Here is a 21909-nt window from a genome sequence, read left to right on the forward strand (position 1 = left end):
CTACACCGAAATAACACCTTGTGCAGTTTAGTACATATTTCCAACCTGTGTGATCTCAAGGATTTCAGTTTGTTATTACTAAGTCTACAAATGTGTAAGCTATTTTAACATTTCAACGCAGCTTAAACAGAGTAATAAAAAATCTGCCATTAAAATAAAGCCTGCTGCATAATCCCTCCTGCCCATATCCTCTTGACCAAAAAACATCAACACTAGCATGCATTAAAGACCAAAATCTAAGCAGGTCCATAAGAGGACTGGTCACTGCCATCATCGGCCAATTTATTTATGGCAGGCATTAAAAACTATAATTAGGTGAAATATCCCCAAACACTTCTGTTACCAAAACTTAAAAACATTTCCTATAATAATGTCATTTGCTTAGCTTAAAATAAATAACCCAAACATTAAAAAGAGAATTGTTATATTTTCTTACATTAACTTTGAATAGTTCTTTGAGAATGTATAGCTATAGGCATACATGCCATGGCTGGAATGGCTTACTTAAAGACTACAAGGTTCTAAATGCCTATCCAGGATAGAGTGAGCAAGTCAGAACTTGACAGATTGCCTCATTAGAAACTAATTCTGCCCAAAGATGTTTTTCTCCCAATTTGCAAATAACAGAAAGTCCTAATGCAGGCTACCACCCAAGTTTTTTCCCCTTATATTTATGAATGAATTGATGATTCCTGTTAAGTTGTTAAGTTAACCTGGCACCAAGGTTTGATTTTGGCCCAAATTCTGTAAATTTATTTTGTCAAAACAACTGATAATTTGAGCTTTACTGAGCCAACAGGACATCAAAATAATAAGTTGTCTAAAGTTAAAGTCACAGTACATTAACAAACAAATGATCCTCAGTCACAAAATTATAAATGCAGTTTGGGATGGAAATAAGCAGGAGGGGAGTTAATCCAAACTACAGTAATTACGTATTCAAACCAACTTCTTAACAGGACTCTTGACTGTTCCTTTCTTTTCTTCTTTTGGCTTTCAGTTCCCTTGAATTTTCAGGAGAATCACAGCTGGTAATGTACTGCAGGTTCTTGAAGCTACACGATATAGTCTGGCTAGGTTACATGTGGTTTCCATATTAGCTTTTTTTTTTTTTTTTTTTTTTTTTTTTTTAAATTTTTATTTTAAAAGGGTGACTTTGCTGCAAAGGAGATTCAGTTGCCCCACCAGTCAACCCCTTGGGAGTTATAATTTCCTCCATATCCATCACTATTGTAGAAGCTTCCATAGCCACCTATTAAGAGATGTTAAAAAAAAAAAAAAATTAGTTCAGCCATTTTAACCATCTTTTCATAAAGTACTTTGATACAAGCCTAATTAAGAAAAAGAAATCTAGAATACTGGATTCTGTGTTCTTTGGAAATGATATTTTTCTAATAAACTATGCTTCAAAAGAGTAAGAAAATAAAAAAAGACTTTGCCAAAAATATAATAGGTGAATAATTAACATTACCTCCACTAAATCCTCTGCTGCTGCTGTGACCACCTCCACCACTGCGACTGCTGCCTGCACGACTACTACTAAAGGTCGAACTTCCAGAACTACTACTTTGTCGATAGTCTCGGGCACCAAATCCTCCACTGAATCTATTATAACAAGGGAAAACATTATCTGGTGGTTTTGTAAGTGCAAAATTGAATTAAAAGAATTTTCATGCACAGAACACCCCAATCCTCAGTTTCAACTGAATTTGTATGTGGTTAGTTCCCCTACTGTTTCCAAAGGCCTCGGAAGTTAAGGACTGGCGTTTAACTCCATGTCACCCTTCCTAAAAATATTCCCTCCCTAAAATATGTAAATAGTGGAAATGTTTTAACCTTGGACATAATTCTCTATCCCATACAAAGAGTACTAATTATGAAGGCTGAAAACAATCTGTACCTTTTAGAACGCCCACGACTGCTACCCTTATAATGATGTTCATATGCCATATTTTCTAACCAAGATGGTACTTCCTGTTTAGCTTCAACAAGAAGATCCAATAAATCCTTTGTGATATTTATATTTCTTTCATTGAAAAATGAGGTGGCAAGGCCTATAAGTCCAAAAAAAAGTACATCAGGTCTAGGCTTCCATAAAGTAGTCAGGTAGAACATTTAAATAAAACTGTAATAATTTGTAATACAACAAAATTAAAGACTGAAACAATCTCTGGAGTTCCCGACGTGGTTAAGCAGAAATGAATCTGAAAATGAATCTGACTAGCATCCCTGAGGACGCAGGTTCAACCCCTGGCCTCTTTCAGTGGGTCAAAGATCCAACACTGCCAGGAGCTGTAGTATAGGTCAAAGACTCAGCTCAGATCGCATGGCTGTAGCTATGGCATAGGCCAGTGGCTACGGCTCCAATTTGACCCCTAACCTGGGAAACTCAATTATGCTGTGGGTGTGCTCCCAAACATACAGAAAAAAGAAAAGAAACAATCTCCGATACTTGATTGCAACTTTCCCTTGAAAATAAAGTTCTAAATCTTTAAGATTCTACATCTAGCCATCAAAGAACTGAAGACCTTACCAAGGTTTCCTACACGTCCTGTACGGCCAATCCGATGTACATATTCCTCAATATCACTTGGCAAATCAAAATTGATAACATGTTTCACATTTGAAATGTCTAGTCCTCTTGCTGCCACCTAAAACAATTTTTTTTTTAGTTAAAACAAAGCAATATTTAAACATGTATAATTTCAAAATTTAAAAATATACACACAGCAGTAGCCACTAGAATTGGGCTTTTTCCTGAGCGGAACTGGTGAAGGGCTTCCTCTCTATCTCTCTGTGATCGGTCTCCATGAATACTGGTACAAGCATATCCTTCATGGTATAAGAAGTCCTCCAAAGAATCGGCACCCTTTTTGGTCTCCACAAAAACTAAAGTCAGTGAATCCTTCCCTGAAAAATCACATTGAAAGTTCTGTTTACTAAGAGCAACTTAGCATCATTGCCTGAGCTAAATATTAACTAGTTTATTATCTCTCTTTGCACTCAGAACACATGCACAGGGAACTAAATAAAAATAAACTTGGTTTTAATGGCTAGAAAGGTGGGCAGAGTTAGGTTATTGCTAAAGAGATGCAAACAGTCCCCTTATACCTAATACTTTTTCTCAGAACTTTACCTGTTGCATTTAGGAGGTCAAGCAGAAATGACCTTTTGTCTGACTCTTCTACCCAAACTACTTTCTGTGTGATGTTCTCAGAGGTAGAGCCAACTCTACCTACAGCCAGAAAGATATATTCATCCAAGAAATCACGAGCAAGCATCTGGAAAAGGGAAGAAAGTCTTATTTTCTACTTTATAAAAATTATCTCAAGGAATTCCCTGGTGGCTTAGCAGGTTAAGGATCTAGTGCTACTATTGTCAATGCTGTGGTTAGGGTTGATCCTAGCCTGTGAAACCTCCAATATGCCAGGGGAGTAGCCAAAACAATAAAAATAAAACATCATCTGAAGATAACATCACTTACAAAAGAAAACATTCTAAAAAAGGAACTACCTGAATTTCCTTGGGAAAAGTAGCACTAAACATCATGGTATGGCGAACACCCTTTGGTGGCATAGTATCTTGTTCAACTATACGACGTATTTGAGGTTCAAACCCCATATCCAACATTCTATCAGCTTCATCCAACACTAAGTATCTGTTATAAAAATGACTCAGTTTAGGATTTCATGAGAAAGTGATCAAGGTTATCTCCGTAATTATGCTAATACAGTCATTCTAGCTTCATAATTCAATATATGTGAAACAAAGATCATGTAACTAAATTAGCTGTTATTTGACTCTGTTCCAATGAACCACAGATTAACTAAAATAAAAAAATTAATAACCATTAATATAGAAATTACATCCCATATATGAAAATTAACTTACTTGCAAAAATCTAACCCAATCTTTCCTCTTTCCATCATATCCACCAGGCGTCCTGGAGTGGCAACTAACAAGTGACATCCACGTTCTAAGTCTCGAATCTGCTGACCAATATCAGCACCACCATATACCACACAAGGACGAACTCGAGACCGGTATGAAAACTGCAAGCAATAATTTGTTAGATGATCATAAAGACATCATTAGAAATCAGTGAAGTAATCAGTAAAATGTATATTTACTTTTCTGGCTTCCTCATAGATCTGTACAGCCAATTCTCTTGTTGGAGCTAAAACCAAGGAAATTGGGTATTGTTTACGGCGTCCATACCTTCCATTCTCCTAAGAAACAAGTACAACATAAATTAAATTCTAAGAGTCAAAACTTTTCTGTAGTCGCTGTAGTTCTTGATTGCAAAATTCCCTTTGTAATTTAAAGATTACATCAAAAAATGGGTTGGTTTTCACTGAGTAAATGGACTAAGAAGGAAATAAAGTGTATTTGGCATTGTTTAGAAAGAAACGGTCCAATGGATGTTTAGAAAACTTTTTCTAAGCAAAAACCATAAACTAATTTTATAAAGAAATATTTTACCTTCACAGCCTTCAAAGCCTCGCCTGGACCATCTGTATAAATCTGACTCAAAATTGGCAAAAGAAATGCTGCAGTTTTTCCAGACCCTGTTAAGAAAATACTGGCTTATTAAGTTTAAATAGTAATAAAGTATTTGAAATACCCTTTCACTGAAAGAAAAAAATTTTAATTTTCAGAAAAATATATTTACACAGCTAAGCAAAGAATGCCAAATGACTTCATGATCCATTTTGCAAAAGGATCCCAGTAATGCCATCAGCATACACTTCATTGTAATTTAATTTGTACAAGAACATAATCATTTTGCTTCTAAAGTGGCATCAATTTGTGTTATTCTTTAACTGCTAAAATGTCAGCAAACTTCTGAAGTCTTACAGTAAAAGACTATGTAGATCAGTCTCTCTTACTTTGCAAAATGAAAGTCATTGTACCAAGTACTGCAACAGAACTTTAACAGGTGCTGACTCTGGCCCAAAGGCCCCAGTTAAGACATAAAAGATGTAAAGCTATTTCTTTTAAGAAGTAAATATTATAAATGGCAAAACTCTAGTTTTTTTTACCCATACCCATTTATTACCATACCAAGTTCTGATACAAGACTAAACACTAGTTTAAGCCAGCCCTCCTATTCCCCATTCCCCATTTACATCTTATGACTCATACACTCTTCCCTAATTACAATTTCCTAGTTCAATTATACTGTTGTCTTTCCCTCTGAGTTCAATATTAATCGGCTGACAATCTGCCACAGAATTCCCAATCAAGATTCCCTGATGAAATCACTAGTTTCATATCCAAAGATCCAAAGACGTAAGACAAAAAGAGAGCCCTAGCTAATCTTTATATAAATCAGATTAAATGTTAAGACACAAGCCCCCATAAATAATGTACCATTTTTAGTGAAAACACACTAAGATATTAAATTTTATTCTTCATTACTGAACTTACCTGTTTGGGCACAAGCCATCAAATCTCTTTTTTCTTTGATAATAGGAATGGCATGTTTCTGCACTGGAGTAGGACGAGTATAACGAGTAAGCTCAATGTTCCCCATGATAATTTCTCCCATCTCAACATCGCTGAACTTAAACCAGATCAAACACATACAAAGAGAAGTTTAATTAGATCAAACACACATAACGAGAAATCCATTTTCTCCTAAAATGTTTTATATTAACTTAAGAATGGAAAGTAACCAATTAAATGTGTATTTGTGATCACATTTATAGCTGCTCTAGATTTAGGTAAAAGCAGATGGACTTCTGAGTCTAATCTAACAGTTTTGGGGGTTTACAATGTTTGACATATTTTCTATTTTAGGATTACTCATAGTCATGATGTAAATCTCAGTCTCTTTTTGCAAAACACACTGAGATTTATAATAATAACTTCAGAGAACTGTAAAAAAATCAAGTGGTGTTAGAAGTTCCCCTTGCGTCACAGCAGAAACGAATCAGACTAGTATCCATGAGGATGCAGGTTCCATCCTGGCCTTGCTCAGTGGGTTAAGGATCCTGCGTTGCTGTGAGCTGTAGTGTAGGTTGCACATGTGGCTCAGATCCCCCATTGTTGTGGCTGTGGTGTACAGGCGGCTTTAGCTCCATTTTGACTACTAGCCTGGGAACCTCTGTATGCTACGGGCAAGGCCCTAAAAAAGACCAAACAAAAACAAACAGTTTTAAAACTACTTACACTTTCAATATGTCGAGGACAGTTATTGCCAGTTGCCTCTACTGGTATATCATCATATTTCTCAAAGTTAATTCCAGTGTTTCCTCCAGAAAACAGTTCCCTGAAATCAAATGATTATCACACGTGTTATACTAGGTAGTAAGCTTCTTATCAACATAAATGTCAAAAACTTACTGCTCCAAGCGTTCACTTGGTGGAAGTGGTTTTGACCAGTCATCTTCATCTGACTTGTCACACCAACGACTGTGTCCACTGCGTTCAAATTTGCCAAAGCCAGTTCTGTCACCACGACTGCCCATACCATCATAATCATTCCGTCCACGATCGTCAAACCTGAAGAGCAAAACAAATTGGTAAGAGTATGTTCCTAGCCAGGAAAATACCATCACTTTAGAAACATACTTTTATAGAGGAATGAAATTTCTTGTCACAAGTACATTTCAAAGACATGAATAATTCAGAGCTCCCACTGTGGCACAGCAGAAACAAATATGAATAGGAACCATGAGGTTGCTGGTGTGGTATCTGGCCTCACTTAGTGGGTTAAGGATTTGGCATTGCCATGAGCTGTGGTGTGGGTGGCAGATGAAGCCTGGATCTGGCTTTGCTGTGGCATAGGCTGACAGCTGTAGCTCTGACTTGACCTCAAGGCCTGGGAACTTCCATATGCCACAGATGCAGCCTTAAAAAACAAAAAACAAAACAAAACAAAAAAATATGTGAACAATTCAATAATGGCTACCTCATCTGTGAAATAAGATATTCTAATTAACCTGTGATTATGTATAAAAAAACCTACTAGGTCACAAAAATAATAAGAAGCTTAAGAGTTCTACTCCTGTTATTTACAAAACAATACTGGACTAGCCAGATACTAAGTTCTTAAGACTAATTTTTTATGCTTGTGCAATGACTGTGACTAAACTATCATGAACTAAATGATTAAACTACCCTAAAAACACCAAATAAATAAATAAATAAAATTAACATTCATTATGTCAAACAGCACACTCTGTTTAGTATTTACCCTTTAAAGGTAAGTTACTAAACCAGTATTTTGCTTAAAATCTGTATTAGGACACATCTATTAAATTAAAAAAAAATCATGATTAAATGTCAAAAAAAGTACAAAGAATGAGAACACATCAAACTAGTAAGTATTGATTCTAAAATGTTATTGTATACACAGTCACAAGCTGAGAATAATTTACCTTCCCCTTGTTCCACTTCCTCGATCACTGAAGTAACTGGGTTTTCCTCTTGAATCTCGAGACCCAAAACTGCTATAGGCGTCCTTATCTTTACTACAACTCCATCCTGAACTGTCTTTATCATAATATCCTTCCAAAAAAAAAAATTAGAGGTCAAAATACTTTGAATAAGATTCCTGTCTTTTCAAAGGCACAACCTTTATCCTACCCTTCTGGAACCAAGGGTTGTTGCAATTATCAAAACACTGGAAAAGAGAACTAAGATGGAGATAACTTTTCAATAGCAAACAGAATTTTCATTGTCTTTGTCTTTTCCACTAAAAATTTGTCTTAAGCAAAGTAATCTCATGGAATAACAACAGCATAAAAAAAGCTCATGGAATAAGAACATCATACTGAATGATGCAATCTTGAGAGTATAAGAGCTTACATGGAACACAAGTATACTATTGTTACATATCACATATTGTCATACTAATAATTTAAGTTTCGTTCATGTTAGTCAATGTTTGCTAGATACCAAAACTAGTAAAACAGAGGCCTATACCATATGATTACTTGGACAAGACTGTGTGACGTGCCTCTTTATACAAAGTATGACTGCTCAGAGGAATGCCAATTCCATCCCTCCAAATTTGTAACCTCAAAAGCAGTAGTTAGGTCAACTCTATGTTAGCTTTTTAGTTCTGTCTTATCCTTAAATATTAACCTCACAAACCCTAAATACAAAAGCTAAACAATTTCTTATTTTTTTCCTTTTAGAGCTGCAACGGGGGTTTATCTAAGTTCTCAGGCTAGGGGTTGAACTGAAGCTGCAGCTGCTGGCCTACACCACCGCCACAGCAACACCAGATTCAAACTGCGTCTTCAGCCTATACCAAAGCTCAAAGCAACACCAGATCCTTAACCAAGTGAGGCCAGGGATTGATCCTGCATCCTCATGGATATTTGTCAGATTTGCTTCCACTGCACCATAACGGAAACTCCCCAAACAATTTAAAATATATACTGTACAGCATATATAAATTTTGGAATTCCCAGCTAAAAAAAGGTTATCTCACATGTAATCAATTCACACAGAAAAACTTAAAACTAAGAAACCTGCTAAATGATTACCAATAAGAAAAAGTCATATATACTGAAATACAGAATTTCAAAATTTGTAAAGGATGCTGCTCCAAACTGTAAGCACTGAACTACCACTATGTGGGCTCTATATAGTATGTTGCACAGTAAAAAACAAGAGACTTTTTCACTGGAAGAACTTGGAGAAGGCAACTTAGTAATAAACTAGCAGTAGTGATATAAAGATGACCAATCAATTACCTTTTAATACTTAACACAATTCTGGGGAGTTCCTGATGTGGCAAAGCAGAAAACAAATTCAACAAGTATCCATCAAGATGTGGGTTCAACCGCTGGTCTTGCCCAGTAGGTTAACGATCTGATGATGCTGTGAGCCATGGTGTAGGCTGCGGATGTGGCTCGGATCCCATGTTGCAGTGGCTGGGATTGCAGCTTTAGCTCCAATTGGACCCCTAGCCTGGGAACCTCCACATGCTTCAGGTGCAGCACAAGAAAAAAAAAACAAACAAAAAAAACGAGAACACAATACTGGCTCACGTTAACAACATCAGTCAACATAAAAGGAGTTTTAATACTCTCAGTGTTCCAGCAGACTTTCAAGATGCCCTCAAAAACACATACAAGTACCTACATTCGAAAGCTACCTTGTTTTTTCCCCATGATTCCTTAACAACTTAAAGTGTTAAAGAGCAAACCATTTAGAAGAACTGAATTTTCCCATAAGAACTCTACATTTAGAAAATTCATGAACTGGGAGTTCCCATCATGGCTCAGTGAATCCGACTAAGACCCACAAGGTTGCGGGTTCAATTCCTGGCCTTGCTCAGTGGGTTAAGGATCTGGTGTTGCTGTGAGCTGTGGTGTAGGTTGCAGATGTGGCTTGGATCTGGCGTTGCTGTGGCTCTGGCATAGGCCAGCAGCTACAGCTGCGATTCGACCCCTAGCCTGGGAACCTCCATATGCCGCAAGAGCGGCCCAAGAAATGGCAAAAAGAAAAAAAAGAAAGAAAAAAAAAATTCATGAACTACCTCGGCCTTTGTCTTTTTTTTTTCTTTTTAGGGCAACACCTTTGGAATAAGGAGGCTCCCAGGCTAGGGGTCAAAATGTAGCTTTAGCCACAGGCCTACATTAGGGCCGCAGCAACGCTGGATCCTTTAACCCACTGAGCGAGGCTAGGGAACAAACCACGTCCTCATATGTGTTAGTCCTCATGGATGCTAGTATGACTCCCTTAAGTCATTTTAAAATTCACGGTACTGGAGTTCCCATTGTGGCTCATTGGAAATGCATGTGAGTTGTATCCATGAGGATGCAGGTTCTACCCCTGGCCTCACTCAGTGGGTTAAGGATCCAGTGCTGCTGTTGAGCTGTGGTGGAGGTCACACACGCGGCTCGTATCTGGCATTGTGTGGCTGTGGTGTAGGCTGGCAGCTGTAGCTCTGATTCAACCCCTATCCTAGGAACCTCCATATGCTGTAGGAGCGGCCCTAAAAAGACAAAAGACAAATAAATGAATAAATAAATAAATAAACCCCGCAGTAACTTAAGATTCCTCAATCCATCCTCAAGAAGATCTCAAAGAGTTCAAGTTAATTTCACATTCAGGTATTGCTGAAGCTCCTGTTTCAGTATTAACCACCAAAATTACACTTGCTATAACTGCTACTGCGCTTTTCAATCACATATATTACTATTAAATCCTTAAGAGTCCAACAATACCATGCCAACTTTGTAAGTTTAGTGAGAACCATGTATACCAAGGAAAAAATGAAAACTCTCATCCTTGTCCAATATCCTTTTGGGTATGTCTGTAGGGCAAACTGCAGATACATAAAAGGAAGGTTACAAAAGTTAACTCTTTCAACAACTAACCAAGCTAAGAATTTAAATAGATTCCTGACATTTTATTAAATATTTTGCAGTTTACAAGTTAATAACATTAACTTCCTCTACTTTAGTCAGCAAGTTGACCAACGGTATTTGCTAGCTGCAGAAAAAAATTAGATTTTAAAGATCTCTTGTATTTCTTAACTTTCTAAGGTACCATTTACTCCCTCTTTGAAGCACTTACAACTTGGATGCAATCCCAGCCAGACATTGAGGAATACCAATGATGAAAGAAACTGCAGTTACTTTGAAAAAAGGAATCATTACCTAACCAATCTTTTGGTAGATGTATACAGACTTAAATGTTTAATGCTGGAAACAGACTACATATGGAGACACTATATAAAGGCACAAACTAGCTTATTTTCACCCTTCCACCCCTGTACTTTATCTACCATCTTTTGGTTTTAAAGACTTTTCCTGACCTTTCCTTCAACTGAAAATTTCTGGAACCATGTTGGTAGATATACAGCACTCGAATCACACACAATAGTATGTTCTTAACAACCTTCACAACAGTATGTTTTTAATAACCTATCACTCTACATTAAAAACAATATTAAAAGAACACCATGTGTTTCAGTAACACTTCACACAATATCTTTCAAATGAAATTCGGCTGAGACCAAACAACTTCTCTAACCTTTGAATATGTACAAAGCTATAATCCTGCAACACGTAACTATTCTACAAAACCTCATTTTGACTGTGGCAATGTTTCAAGATAGCCAAAAGAAGTACTTGTTTTGTGGTTTTATTTAATAAAGTACCCCCAGATATACAAACTCACCTCTTTCAAATTTAAAGCAAACTGTCAATGTTTCCAAAGAGATAAAGAGCACTAGTCAAACTATGCCAGTGAAAACTTGAGCTTGGAGTTCCCTGGTGGCTCACTGGATTAAGGATTGGGTGTTGTCACTGCTGTGGCTCTGGTTATAGCTGTGGCCAGGTTTAATCCCTGGCCAAGGAACTTCCATATGCTATGGGTGCAGGCAAAAAAGAAAAAAAAAAAAAAGAAAAGAAAAGAAATAAGGACTATACATTTTTGCAGTATTAGATGAATTTTGTCAAAGTTATGAAGTGCCAATTCTTAAAAACATAAAGTAGCACAGAGGGAAAATCTGCATAAACTTCTCAGGTTACTGCATTTCCCTGGTTCTAACTTTTAAACAGAAAATGGTAGATACAAAGTTGTCATAACCACCTACCTTTAGACGCTTCTCTGTTCCTTAAGTGGGGAGGTATATATCGACCTTCTATAAGAGAAATGTAAAATTAAAAGCTTCCAAGACAAGGCTTTTTACAAAAACGTCTATCAAAAACCTGGTCCTAGAAAATAAACCTTTAAAACCTCTATTCTTAAATTATCTTCAGGAAAAAAACAAAAACAAAAACACCTAAAATCAAATACATTTCCGTACCTACTAGTGGTATTTAGTAGGCTCTGCTTTTTTAACAGAGAACATTTCAACATTTGTAACATTTAACAAATATAACCATGACTATATAAAATGAGCAGGCTACCAAGAGAAAAAGAATATGTACTAAATTAACTAATTTCAATTATTCAACAAGACGGTCTGTTTCTACTTTGGTAAAATGAAGACTAAAAAATATATGACAATTGAAAAGGAAAAATGATTCCAAGAAGGAATTGATAGTGATGTTGAAATCCCCAAATTAACTCAACAGCCTAGGTGATGATTAACAAATCTATAACCTTTGGATTGCAATAAGTATTCCAAACTATCTACTGGTGTAATTTAATCCTCTTAATAATGATGATGAATTAACCAGAACCTAAGCAGCTTTTGGCTGCTTTTCTTGGAAATATGGGTCAGAGCTGAGATCTATTATACTACCAACTTCCTGTCCTTACCCACCTAATCCTAACACTAACCCTATCTAACCCTAACACAATCAAACAAGCACCAATTAAATAAACAAAAACAACTCAGAAAACCCACTCTTCTCGAGAAATTTTAACTTTTTTCAAAAGTACTTAATAACATGGGTAATATTTTAAATTCTAATTACCAACCAAGAATCAGTAGAGCCTAGTTCCACCAATAAGACTCAGGTTCTTTATGGGAAATAAGCAATACCTATACTATTTTACAGATTCCCCTTATTAGTTTAATACAGTTGAGGTCAATTCACAATAGTGATGGACAGATCCTCATCCCCACCTCTGTCCAGGATTCATACTGGAAATAACTGTCTTCTAAAGGTGTGAATATTACATAAGTTTTCTTCTAAATGATTAACTTTTTTCCACTCAAAAAGAATCATCAGTGTCCTTTAAACACCCAAACATGCCAAAATACTTCATAAGTTTATACATTTATGGAACTTAAAAAACTTAAAAATTAAGTATACTGAGTTATTAATGCTCTAATAAAGATTACAAGTATAGAAGAATTTTACTTACTGCTTGCTGTACTTCCTCCTCCACTCTGATTATCAGAGGAGTTCAGGTCTAGACCAGCAAACTAAAAAAGATATTAAAACCTCACAGGTCAGCACACTACACTAAAGGGAAAATCAGGCATATATAGCATTAAAAAAGAGAAAACAAGTCCTAAATTCCAGTCCAACCCTAGCATTTACTAGCCTGCTACTGTCTGCATTTATATGCCAAAGTAAATGTTTTCTTTATTATATGGCAAAATAACATTTTAAGAACATTTTTAAGAATGTTCTTAAAGTCTACAAATTACAGTAAATGCAAAAGGTACAACCCACTCTCAAGTTCAAATTCATTCAGTATAGATGGTTCAATACATCAGTATAGATGGTTTAAATATATATATTCAAAAGTTTTCTAATAGTTTTCCTTAGCAAAAACTTTTTAATCACCAAATTAAACAGTTAACATCATTTTCTTGAAGCCACTGTTTCCCACTTTTAAGATTGAAAAGTATACCTGAAGAATGTTAGAGCAACTTAAAAATTCCTCAGTTTCTTTATTCCTTAAAGATTTTATGTAACCATTTAAATTGGAATAAATTCCTAAGCAGTAACACCACCACCGATTATTTAGTGAGTACTGTAGCATTTCTTACATTTAATCCTTACTACTGGAAGGCAGTATTCCTATCTTCCATTTTAGAGATGATTCTAATTCAAACAGACTAATAGTCACAAAGGCATCAGCTTTTACCAGAGGGGTCTTTAACATCAATTCCTACCTGTCCCTTTACACTGAAGAATTTCATTAATTGCAGGAAAAAAGATTATTTCATTATTGCATTTCATGAAAACTAACCAAACTAGTAGTGCAAAATTATATATCCCCCCAAAAAAGTGAAAGGGACAAAAAAACAAAGAATACTGCCACCTATCTGCAAAGTAAATTTGCTACACAACATTTACAACCACTACATTCAAAGCTGTACATTTTTACCAAATAACATTCACTATCAAGATAATACTCTTCAACTGTCACAACTTTTACATGTCTAATTTGTTTACTGAAAAATTCTAATTATCTACAGAGCACACGTTATTACGTGTTAAATGGATCCTATTACCCAGAAAATATTACTCATGTGATTGCTTGTACTGGTGACAAAGACTTTCAACTTCCACCCTCTCTTTAACCTATCAAGTTTCATTTTAACAAAGTGCTGGCATTAACTTAAACCTATCATCAGAAGAAAAATGCTTCTAAGATGAGTACTGTCAAATCCCTGCAAATGTATTACATGTAACAATAATATTTTGTTTGTCTTTTTTTTTTTTTTTTTGGTCTTTTTGCTATTTCTTGGGCCGCTCCCGTGGCATATGGAGGTTCCCAGGCTAGGGGTCCAATCGGAGCTGCAGCCACCAGCCTACGCCAGAGCCACAGCAACGCGGGATCCGAGCCGCGTCTGCAACCTACACCACAGCTCATGGCAACGCCGGATCGTTAACCCACTGAGCAAGGGCAGGGATCGAACCCTCAACCTCTTGGTTCCTATTCGGATTCGTTAACCACTGCGCCACAATGGGAACTCCAACAATAGTATTTTGGATCAGATAGTGTCATCAGGTTTTGTTTCACAATTCAGGAGTTCGTGTAATACTGTCTGGAAAAGGTTTATGCCCTAAATCAATACCACTCTTAAACGTTTAAAAAAAGAAACTGAAATAAGCTGTTAAGATTCCAAACGACTGGAGTTTTTCTGGAGGCAACACAGCAGAAACGAAATGGAGATTTCCCAGAAATGGCAAGCAAGCCTGCAACTTAAGCCTTTTTTTCTTAGCTCACGTTATTCTCTACCCACTTCTCTACACCGTAAAAGAAAAGGAATATACTTGAAGAGAACAGGCTCTTGGCTTTGCGTTATTTCTATTTTTCGTCTCAGACACAACCAAATCAGTAATACCAAGCTAATCAAATCTGCGCTGCTCACCGATTCTTCTGGTTATTTTCCATCTGATCAACTTCAAAGTTAAACGCTTAATTTAAAAACACAACACAGAGTAACACCGCCAAAAAACGGCACGGTCGGGTTAACGGCCATTCAATGACTCTCTGAATTAAATATAGGAAATAAAGCAATTCCAGATTCCTAACCTCCCAGGAGTCTCCGTGCCTAAGTCCAACTTCATTATACGCAGACAGGAGTGGAGAGAAGCAAGCGGCGGCCATTCTTTTCCTCCCCAGTATCCCTTTCCGGCTCTTCTGCGTCACAAAACTTTCCACTCTGGTAACAAGGCCTAGTCAGGCGCAACACTGAACAGTGATAGCCCAGAGGCAGGTGGCCCGCGAGAGAAACAAGAAAACAAAGTTTCACTTTCTATAATCAAATCGCCAGCACGCACCCGGTGGCCTAGAACATAAACGGTTAGGCGTTCGGTGAAAGCACCCAAGTACAGCTAACCATGCAGACCGAACAAAGGAGGCCGCCGCCATTAGCCGGCCAGGAGGCCCTGCCCCGACTCCACTGCCACAGTCCACCTTTGGCGTAAAACCAACGACACCTGTGGGGTTGTAATCGGTGCTATACAGTGTGACCCAAATCGGTCGAGACGAAACATGGTCGCGGTACTCGCACGTGGGCGCACCTGCGAGAGGGCGCAAGCACACAAAAGACGCCATTGTACGCGGCCCGATATAATACTTTGGCTAGATATAAGCCTACCGAAAAGAGCTACGATCAAATTAGTGCTACCAACGGAAGTTTTCCCACTCCACCTCCACCTGGTCTGCATGTCTCTTTTCGTTTACCCACAGTGTACCCACCGGAACCAAAGGAACCCAGGATAAGACGTGAAGATGGCAAGTTAGTACTCCGCCATAGGCCCCGTTAAGCCAGAGAAAGGGTCGGTACAGACAGCCTACTAGACAGGAACATTTCGGCTTACCTGCTGGTCCAGACCAAGCGCATTTTCCACCACCACATGACTCATGCCTGAAGAGAAGCGAGAACTCCAAACTTCCCACTTCAGCGGCAGCGCATCCAGATATTAAACGCCACGCAACGGACCTACACTTCGCCAAAATACAGTTGGTCAGGCGGAAATATACCCGCTTCGACCGCGTTACGTCAGCACGTAACCCGAGCGTTTTCAACTCCCCCGCCCCCCGATCCCTTTAAGGCTACCGTTACTTCTGCCCGCCAGCTAGCGTTCGTTTAGTCATAATCTCGCGGGATCTTCTGATGTTGGGGGGACCCTTCCCCCAAACGCTCTCAGAATTCGGGAGAGCTCTCTTTCAACCCCCCCTACTCCAGGGTTTTGGAAGTTGGGGGGGCTAGCAAAAACTTGCAGAGTCCCACCTTCATCCAGTTTGCACGTTTTAACCTTATCGCGAATATCCCCCAATCTCCCCCGCCCTCCTAGTTTCCTATCTTCCTCTACCGCTCTTCCGTCCCATTCTCTTTAAGTTGGAAGAATTTGAAGTTTTGTAAAATGTCACGTTCTAACACGCCCTCCCCCACCTTTGGGGAAGTTTCCGCAAAGTCGTAACTAGTCAAAAAGCCCTGATTCCGAGAAGATGGAGGGTCACTTGACCCCAGGCGTCGGCCGCGTTGGCCATTTCGTAGAGCTATCAATGGTGACTTGAATAGTCTCAAGGTAGAGGCGAAAGAAGAGGTGGTCTGAAGGACTCTGTGGAAGGTGAATGAGAGGGGCAAAGCGGGGGTGGGGGAGGGGGAAAGGGAAGCGGAGGGGACTTGGCCAGAAACTCGAGTGCTCTCCGGTTTCCTGACGGCGAGTGTGCGCTTGTAGCTCCTGCAGTCGCGTCACGTGGTGAGGGAATAATGAAAAAATTATATAGTGAATGACGCGCCTCTCTGGGAACATTGCTTCGCCCCTCCCCCACACTTTAGGCGCCCATGCTGCCTTAGTCTTTGTTTTTCCCTAGTGGTCTCTGTCTGCTAACCCACTGGGAACTGCTGCTTCTTAAAAACCCCAGGCGACTCCCAGGGCCCGATGGACCCAGGACTGTTGGCGGAATCAGCCTGGGATACAAACTCAAGTGGTTGGACCTAGGCTGTTATACTTAGGCCACGGCCTGAGTGGGCAATTCAGGGAAGTGGGCCACTGCCTTGGGAGGAGTCTATTTTTGCGGCTGTCTTCTACGTCCCTTACTCCGATTTAGTGCCGTGGTTCGCTCAAATGAGAAAATATGTTGATTACTTGGTCCCTGGTTTTAAGTGAGGGACAGCTTATGTGTAGATCCGTTCCTCAGTGAAGACAGAGGTTAAATACTAGGATCGCCTACTTCTGGGATTCAACAAACTACAAGCTGCAGTCTCAAAACATTTACCACACAAAACAGTATTCTGCTTTTTCAGATTCAAAACGTTAACATTTACATGTGTTTAGAACAAGTTGCTTTGCCGCTTTGCCATTTCTGGATATAAGCCAAGTTACACATTTTTTAAGGCAAATATTTTGTCAACGCTTTTACCACTCTGAAATTAAATTGACAGATGATATAAATTAAATGCACAGATGCACAGTTTCTCCCTCACACGACCTAAGTCTAATACAAATAGAAGGAAAATAATGTATAATAAAATATCTAATATGTAAAAATCCCACACTGCCCCAGTGAGACCAGTCAAGTGCTTACCCCATGTGCCAAGAATACAAACAAATGCATTTTCAACTAAGGATATAAAACTTTTTGGTGGTGATAATTTTTCCAAAATTGTGAAAGCAATTACAAATTTAACTTTAATTGCAGTATTTGCATTCCTGAGTGGAGATTTGCCAAAAACACTGTGTTTAAAATCTACCAATATCTTCTCTTTAAATTATAGATTGCTGTCATTGAAACAGAGGATGCACATCCAAAGATGTGGAGCTGTGACACTGTAGATGAAGTATTCTGATAAACAAGATTTTCACCCTGTGAAAAATCCTATCTACACAGAAAACAGTTCAATGTACTCCAGGGCAACTAACATGCCTTCCTCCCCAAGCCTACAAAAACACTAATAGCCTTTTCCAGTCATCATAAGCAAAAGTACTCACACAAAATTGCACAATCTTCTTTTGAGAAGCAATAGGTTTGAGGATATTTAGGTTCTCACCCAATTCTCATATTTATGCATTCATGTAATAGAGCGCTAATGATTATTCTTGGTCTCTTAATTTTTCTTTTAAGGCAGAGCAGGGCATGTATGGGGCTAAGATTCAGAAGTCAGGAGTTCTTACAGCTCTTCTATGTATATGTTCAGATTAGCAACCATAAGACAGGATGACTAAACTGAGTTTGAATCTTATTTTACTTTTGAGTACTTCTAGAGTGCAGGAATTGTCACTGGTGTACCTAAAAAAGATCGGAAAACTAAGCAGTTTTCTATTTTCAATTAATTATAACTCATAGACATACCTAGTTGAAAACAATTAGGATGTGTTGCTAATCAGTTCATTGTGATAGGAATATCAAATTAAGAAGGAAAAGAGAAAGGTTTTTTTTTTTTTGTCTTTTTTCTAGGGCCACTACCGTGGCATATGGAGGTTCCTAGGCCAGGCGTCTAATCAGAGCTGTAGCTGCCGGCCTACGCCACAGCCACAGCAACTCGGGATTCGAGCCTCGTCTGCGACCTACGCCACAGCTCACGGCAACGCTGGATCCTTAACCCACTGAGCAAGGCCTTGGATCGAACCGAACCAGCAACCTCATGATTCCTATTCGGATTCATTAACCACTGAGCCGTGCAACCTCATGATTCCTATTCGGATTCATTAACCACTGAGCCGTGACGGTAACTCCCCCATTCTCTTCTTTGTCCTTGGAATATGCATTCCATTTGCCTTTCCTCATTCCAGAAATTGCTCTAAAGATACAGCCGTGAGGTGAAATTACAGTGTTTAGTCTATCTGTATAGGGTATATGACTAAATCCAATTATGGTTATTGGTAGAAGCAGATGGGTGAAATCAATAAAGTGCAAAATAGTATGAGAGGTGTTATTACAGGTCTTATTCCTTCAAAACTCAATTAAGATGTTGTTTAAGGATACTAACTTGTAACAAGTAGTAGATAAGTCAGAGAGAGCTAATGAACAGTCTAACAAATAGAGAAAAATTTTATACTTAACAATCATCAAACTTGCTAAGAGAAAACTTAGAAAGAAATGATTACATAAATGAAGAGGTGCTAATTATTGGTACAAGAGCAATCATATTACAACGTATAAATCATGAAACTAATGTCTTGTACCCGTTAATTTTACATGCCGTTATAGCTCAAAACGTATTTTAGATTTTTTTTTATGCGTTTATTTCTGTCATAGGAAAAAAAAAAAACCTTCGGGTCGGGTTGAGATGATTATGCTACCTAAACATTTTTTTTTTTAATATTTTATTTTATTTTTTGTCTTTTTGCTGTTTCTTGGGCCGCTCCCGCGGCATATGGAGGTTCCCAGGCTAGGGGTCCAGTCGGAGCTGTAGCCACAAGCCTGTAGCATAGGCCAGAGCCATAGCTACTCGGGATCCAAGCCACGTCTGTGACCTACACCACAGCTCACGGCAACCCCAGATCCTTAACCCACTGAGCAAGGCCAGGGATTGAACCCACAACCTCATGGTTCCTAGTCGGATTCGTTAACCACTGCGCCACGACGGGAACTCCCTACCTAAACATTTTTGCACATAGCATACATTATCTATGTATATACTGCTCCTTTTCTGGCTCGAGTTTTAAATATCTTGTAGGTAGGATTTGCACCCCCTGCCCATAGGATTAGGTTCCCTATTTATGCCATTGAAAGAGGGGTCATAGTGCGGACCTTCATTATTAGGTGCTGCGTCTGCGAGGGTGAGAATTGGCAATGAAGAGTGAAGGGAAAGAAGAGAGATGATTTTAGCATGTTGGTCACAAGACACACAATACAGCGATGAAATCATTCGTAAAGTGCTAAGTGGAGAAGAATTACCTCCAGAATACGAAAAAAACCCCAGAAAAAATTTCGGGAAGAAGATAGGTGATTGAACGGTCCCTGAGAAAACGCGATTCTGACAGAAGCCTCCCTACTATCCAACTTTGGTTCACAACAGGAGAAAACGCGGTGCTACGCTTGCGTGTGATCGTTTCCGCCATAAAGCCCGCCCTTTCCGGCCTGTTCCGAAGTGCAGAGTGGTGGGGTAAAGTGGCGGGCCCTGAGAATATGTTTCCTGGGAAACCGAAGTAAGCTGCCTGGGAGAAGTGAATGGGAGAGAAGAGTCGGGGTGGACTGGGCTCGGCCGTTCAAGCTTAAGGTTGTCAGGGACTGTTGCGAGCGTCAGTGTGTTCCTGAAGCAGACTAGAAAAAGAGTGGCGGAATGGGGAAGGATTACCCGCTGAGTATGGAAACGTGAGGCGGTGTGGCTAAGTGGTTTGTAATCAAAATATGAAAAGCAAGATTTCATTCCCCAGAACTAGAACCATTTTTCAGTGGACGTTGAGGAGAGAGGAGCTCAGATACCGCTGCAGATGTGACCATTAATGCTGGTTTATATCTTGATATTCCAGCCACAAGCGGTATAGAGCCGCCTTAAAGAAGGAGAAAAGAAAGAAACGTCGGCAGGAACTCGCTCGACTGAGAGACTCAGGTAACGGGACTCTAATATTGATTTTCTGTGTGTGAAGTTTTTCTCGAACTTCTCACACTAACTTGAGGCCACACTAAAGAGTCTGATTAAGAACTGCAGTGCTTCCCAAATAAAATTGTTACTCCCATGTGAGATACCATATTGACATTTTAAAGAAAAGGCCTAAAGGTATGTTCACCAACCACTAACTATGTTTGTGTGTATTTACTTTATTTTTTATTTATATTTTATTCATTTTACGTATGTATATATATTTATTTATTTTGCTTTTTAGGGCCGCACCTGCAGCATATGGAGGTTCCCAGGTCGAATCAAAGCTACAGCTGCCACAGCCACAGCAACCCCAGATCTGAACCACATCTATGACCTACGTCACAGTTCATGGCAACACCGGGTCCTTAACCCACTGAGCGAGGCCTGGGATCAAACTGACAACTTCATGGTGCCCAGTACCAATTCCTTTCCTCTGTGACACAAAAGGAACTCCTATGTGTAAGTATATATAAAAAACCCTAACATTACAGGTGCAGTAATTGTGAATTTCCTCAGCTAACACATATTAAGTACTATGTTTAGTGAATGTTTTTCTTTGTAAAATTACTGCTGGTCAAGGATTTTAATTTATATTGTGCAAGTTTTTCTCATAGTGGAGTAATGTAGCACATATTATACTGACCTAAATGGTAATCGTACTGTTGTTGTTTAATTACATATAAACATATAACTATCAAGAAAATCTTACTTGACTGTAAAGCTGTATAGTTACAAAAATAAAACCAAATAAAATTATACCACCTAGTTAAATATAGGTTACTGTTATGTTACAGATTACGTGTAGCAGATAGTACATAATTATGGTACTGATAGCTATGACTGGATTATTTGGCATCTCATATGAGTTGCCCTTATTTTCAGTGGGAAACTGTAATTTATACAGCCGATCATAATGTTATTGGACCTCAATATGGTGTACCCTAACATTTTTATATAAACCTGTCACTTTAGTGCAGTAAACTTATTATTGTCTGAGCCAAAATGGTTAGTTATAAATGCATGTGGATGCATTGAAATCATACAACAGTTCTGGCTCATAATGGTTGTCATTCACATTTTACACTATTTGCTTATTAAATTGTCCAAGACAGTTCTTGAAGTAGAGAGATATGACCTCAAGTACTAGGATTCTTGAGCTTAGATAAACAGAGATGTTTCATTGGTCATTGGTATTCCCAGATTTTGATTTTTGGAGCAGTACACGGAATATTTTGGAATGGAAAGATCAGTGGGTTCAAGTGCATGTCTCTGTTATTAGTTGGAAACTAGTCAATTGTTGGTAGGACAAAACAACGGGATAAAAAGGAAAATAGTAATTTGGAGTTATTTACACTCGTATTTTTTTTTTTTTTCATTCCTAAAATGCTCAACTATTTCGCATTGCTTATTTAATCTGTTTTCTTCTAGCATACAGTTTTATAAATCCTCTTTCTCTTTTTCTTTCCTTGTTTTAAATTCAGTAA

At 38.4% G+C, this 21909-nt stretch overlaps 2 protein-coding genes across 3 annotated transcripts in view; one reads left to right on the top strand and one right to left on the bottom strand.

Annotated features, from left to right (window-relative positions):
• On the bottom strand, positions 1102 to 15936 carry LOC100624590 (ATP-dependent RNA helicase DDX3X). Of its 2 annotated transcripts, XM_013991064.2 has the most exons (18): positions 15711 to 15886; positions 14920 to 15078; positions 12790 to 12850; positions 11567 to 11614; positions 7386 to 7515; positions 6349 to 6507; positions 6175 to 6274; positions 5431 to 5566; positions 4483 to 4568; positions 4131 to 4229; positions 3892 to 4052; positions 3514 to 3658; positions 3137 to 3281; positions 2729 to 2910; positions 2534 to 2651; positions 1901 to 2054; positions 1472 to 1605; positions 1102 to 1252 (listed from the first exon to the last, which is right to left on the bottom strand). In XM_013991064.2, exons 2-18 carry the CDS (start codon positions 14992 to 14994, stop codon positions 1173 to 1175), a joined length of 2013 nt encoding a protein of 670 aa, XP_013846518.1. In that variant the 5' UTR covers positions 14995 to 15078; positions 15711 to 15886; the 3' UTR covers positions 1102 to 1172. The 2 variants fall into 2 exon arrangements, with proteins under 2 accessions (XP_013846518.1, XP_013846519.1); XM_013991065.2 differs by lacking the exon at positions 14920 to 15078 and having other exon boundaries at positions 15711 to 15936.
• LOC396706 (U2 small nuclear ribonucleoprotein auxiliary factor 35 kDa subunit-related protein 2) overlaps positions 19699 to 21909 on the top strand; it is a 53283-nt gene continuing 51072 nt past the window's right edge. The window contains exons 1-3 of the mRNA XM_021080963.1: positions 19699 to 19710; positions 19786 to 19988; positions 20313 to 20392. Of these exons, the coding sequence (XP_020936622.1) occupies positions 19699 to 19710; positions 19786 to 19988; positions 20313 to 20392 (295 nt within the window). The remainder of the gene's footprint in view (positions 19711 to 19785; positions 19989 to 20312; positions 20393 to 21909) is intronic.

This window comes from Sus scrofa, chromosome Y (genome assembly GCF_000003025.6).
Source record: "Sus scrofa isolate TJ Tabasco breed Duroc chromosome Y, Sscrofa11.1, whole genome shotgun sequence".
In the NCBI taxonomy this organism is placed as follows: domain Eukaryota; kingdom Metazoa; phylum Chordata; class Mammalia; order Artiodactyla; family Suidae; genus Sus; species Sus scrofa.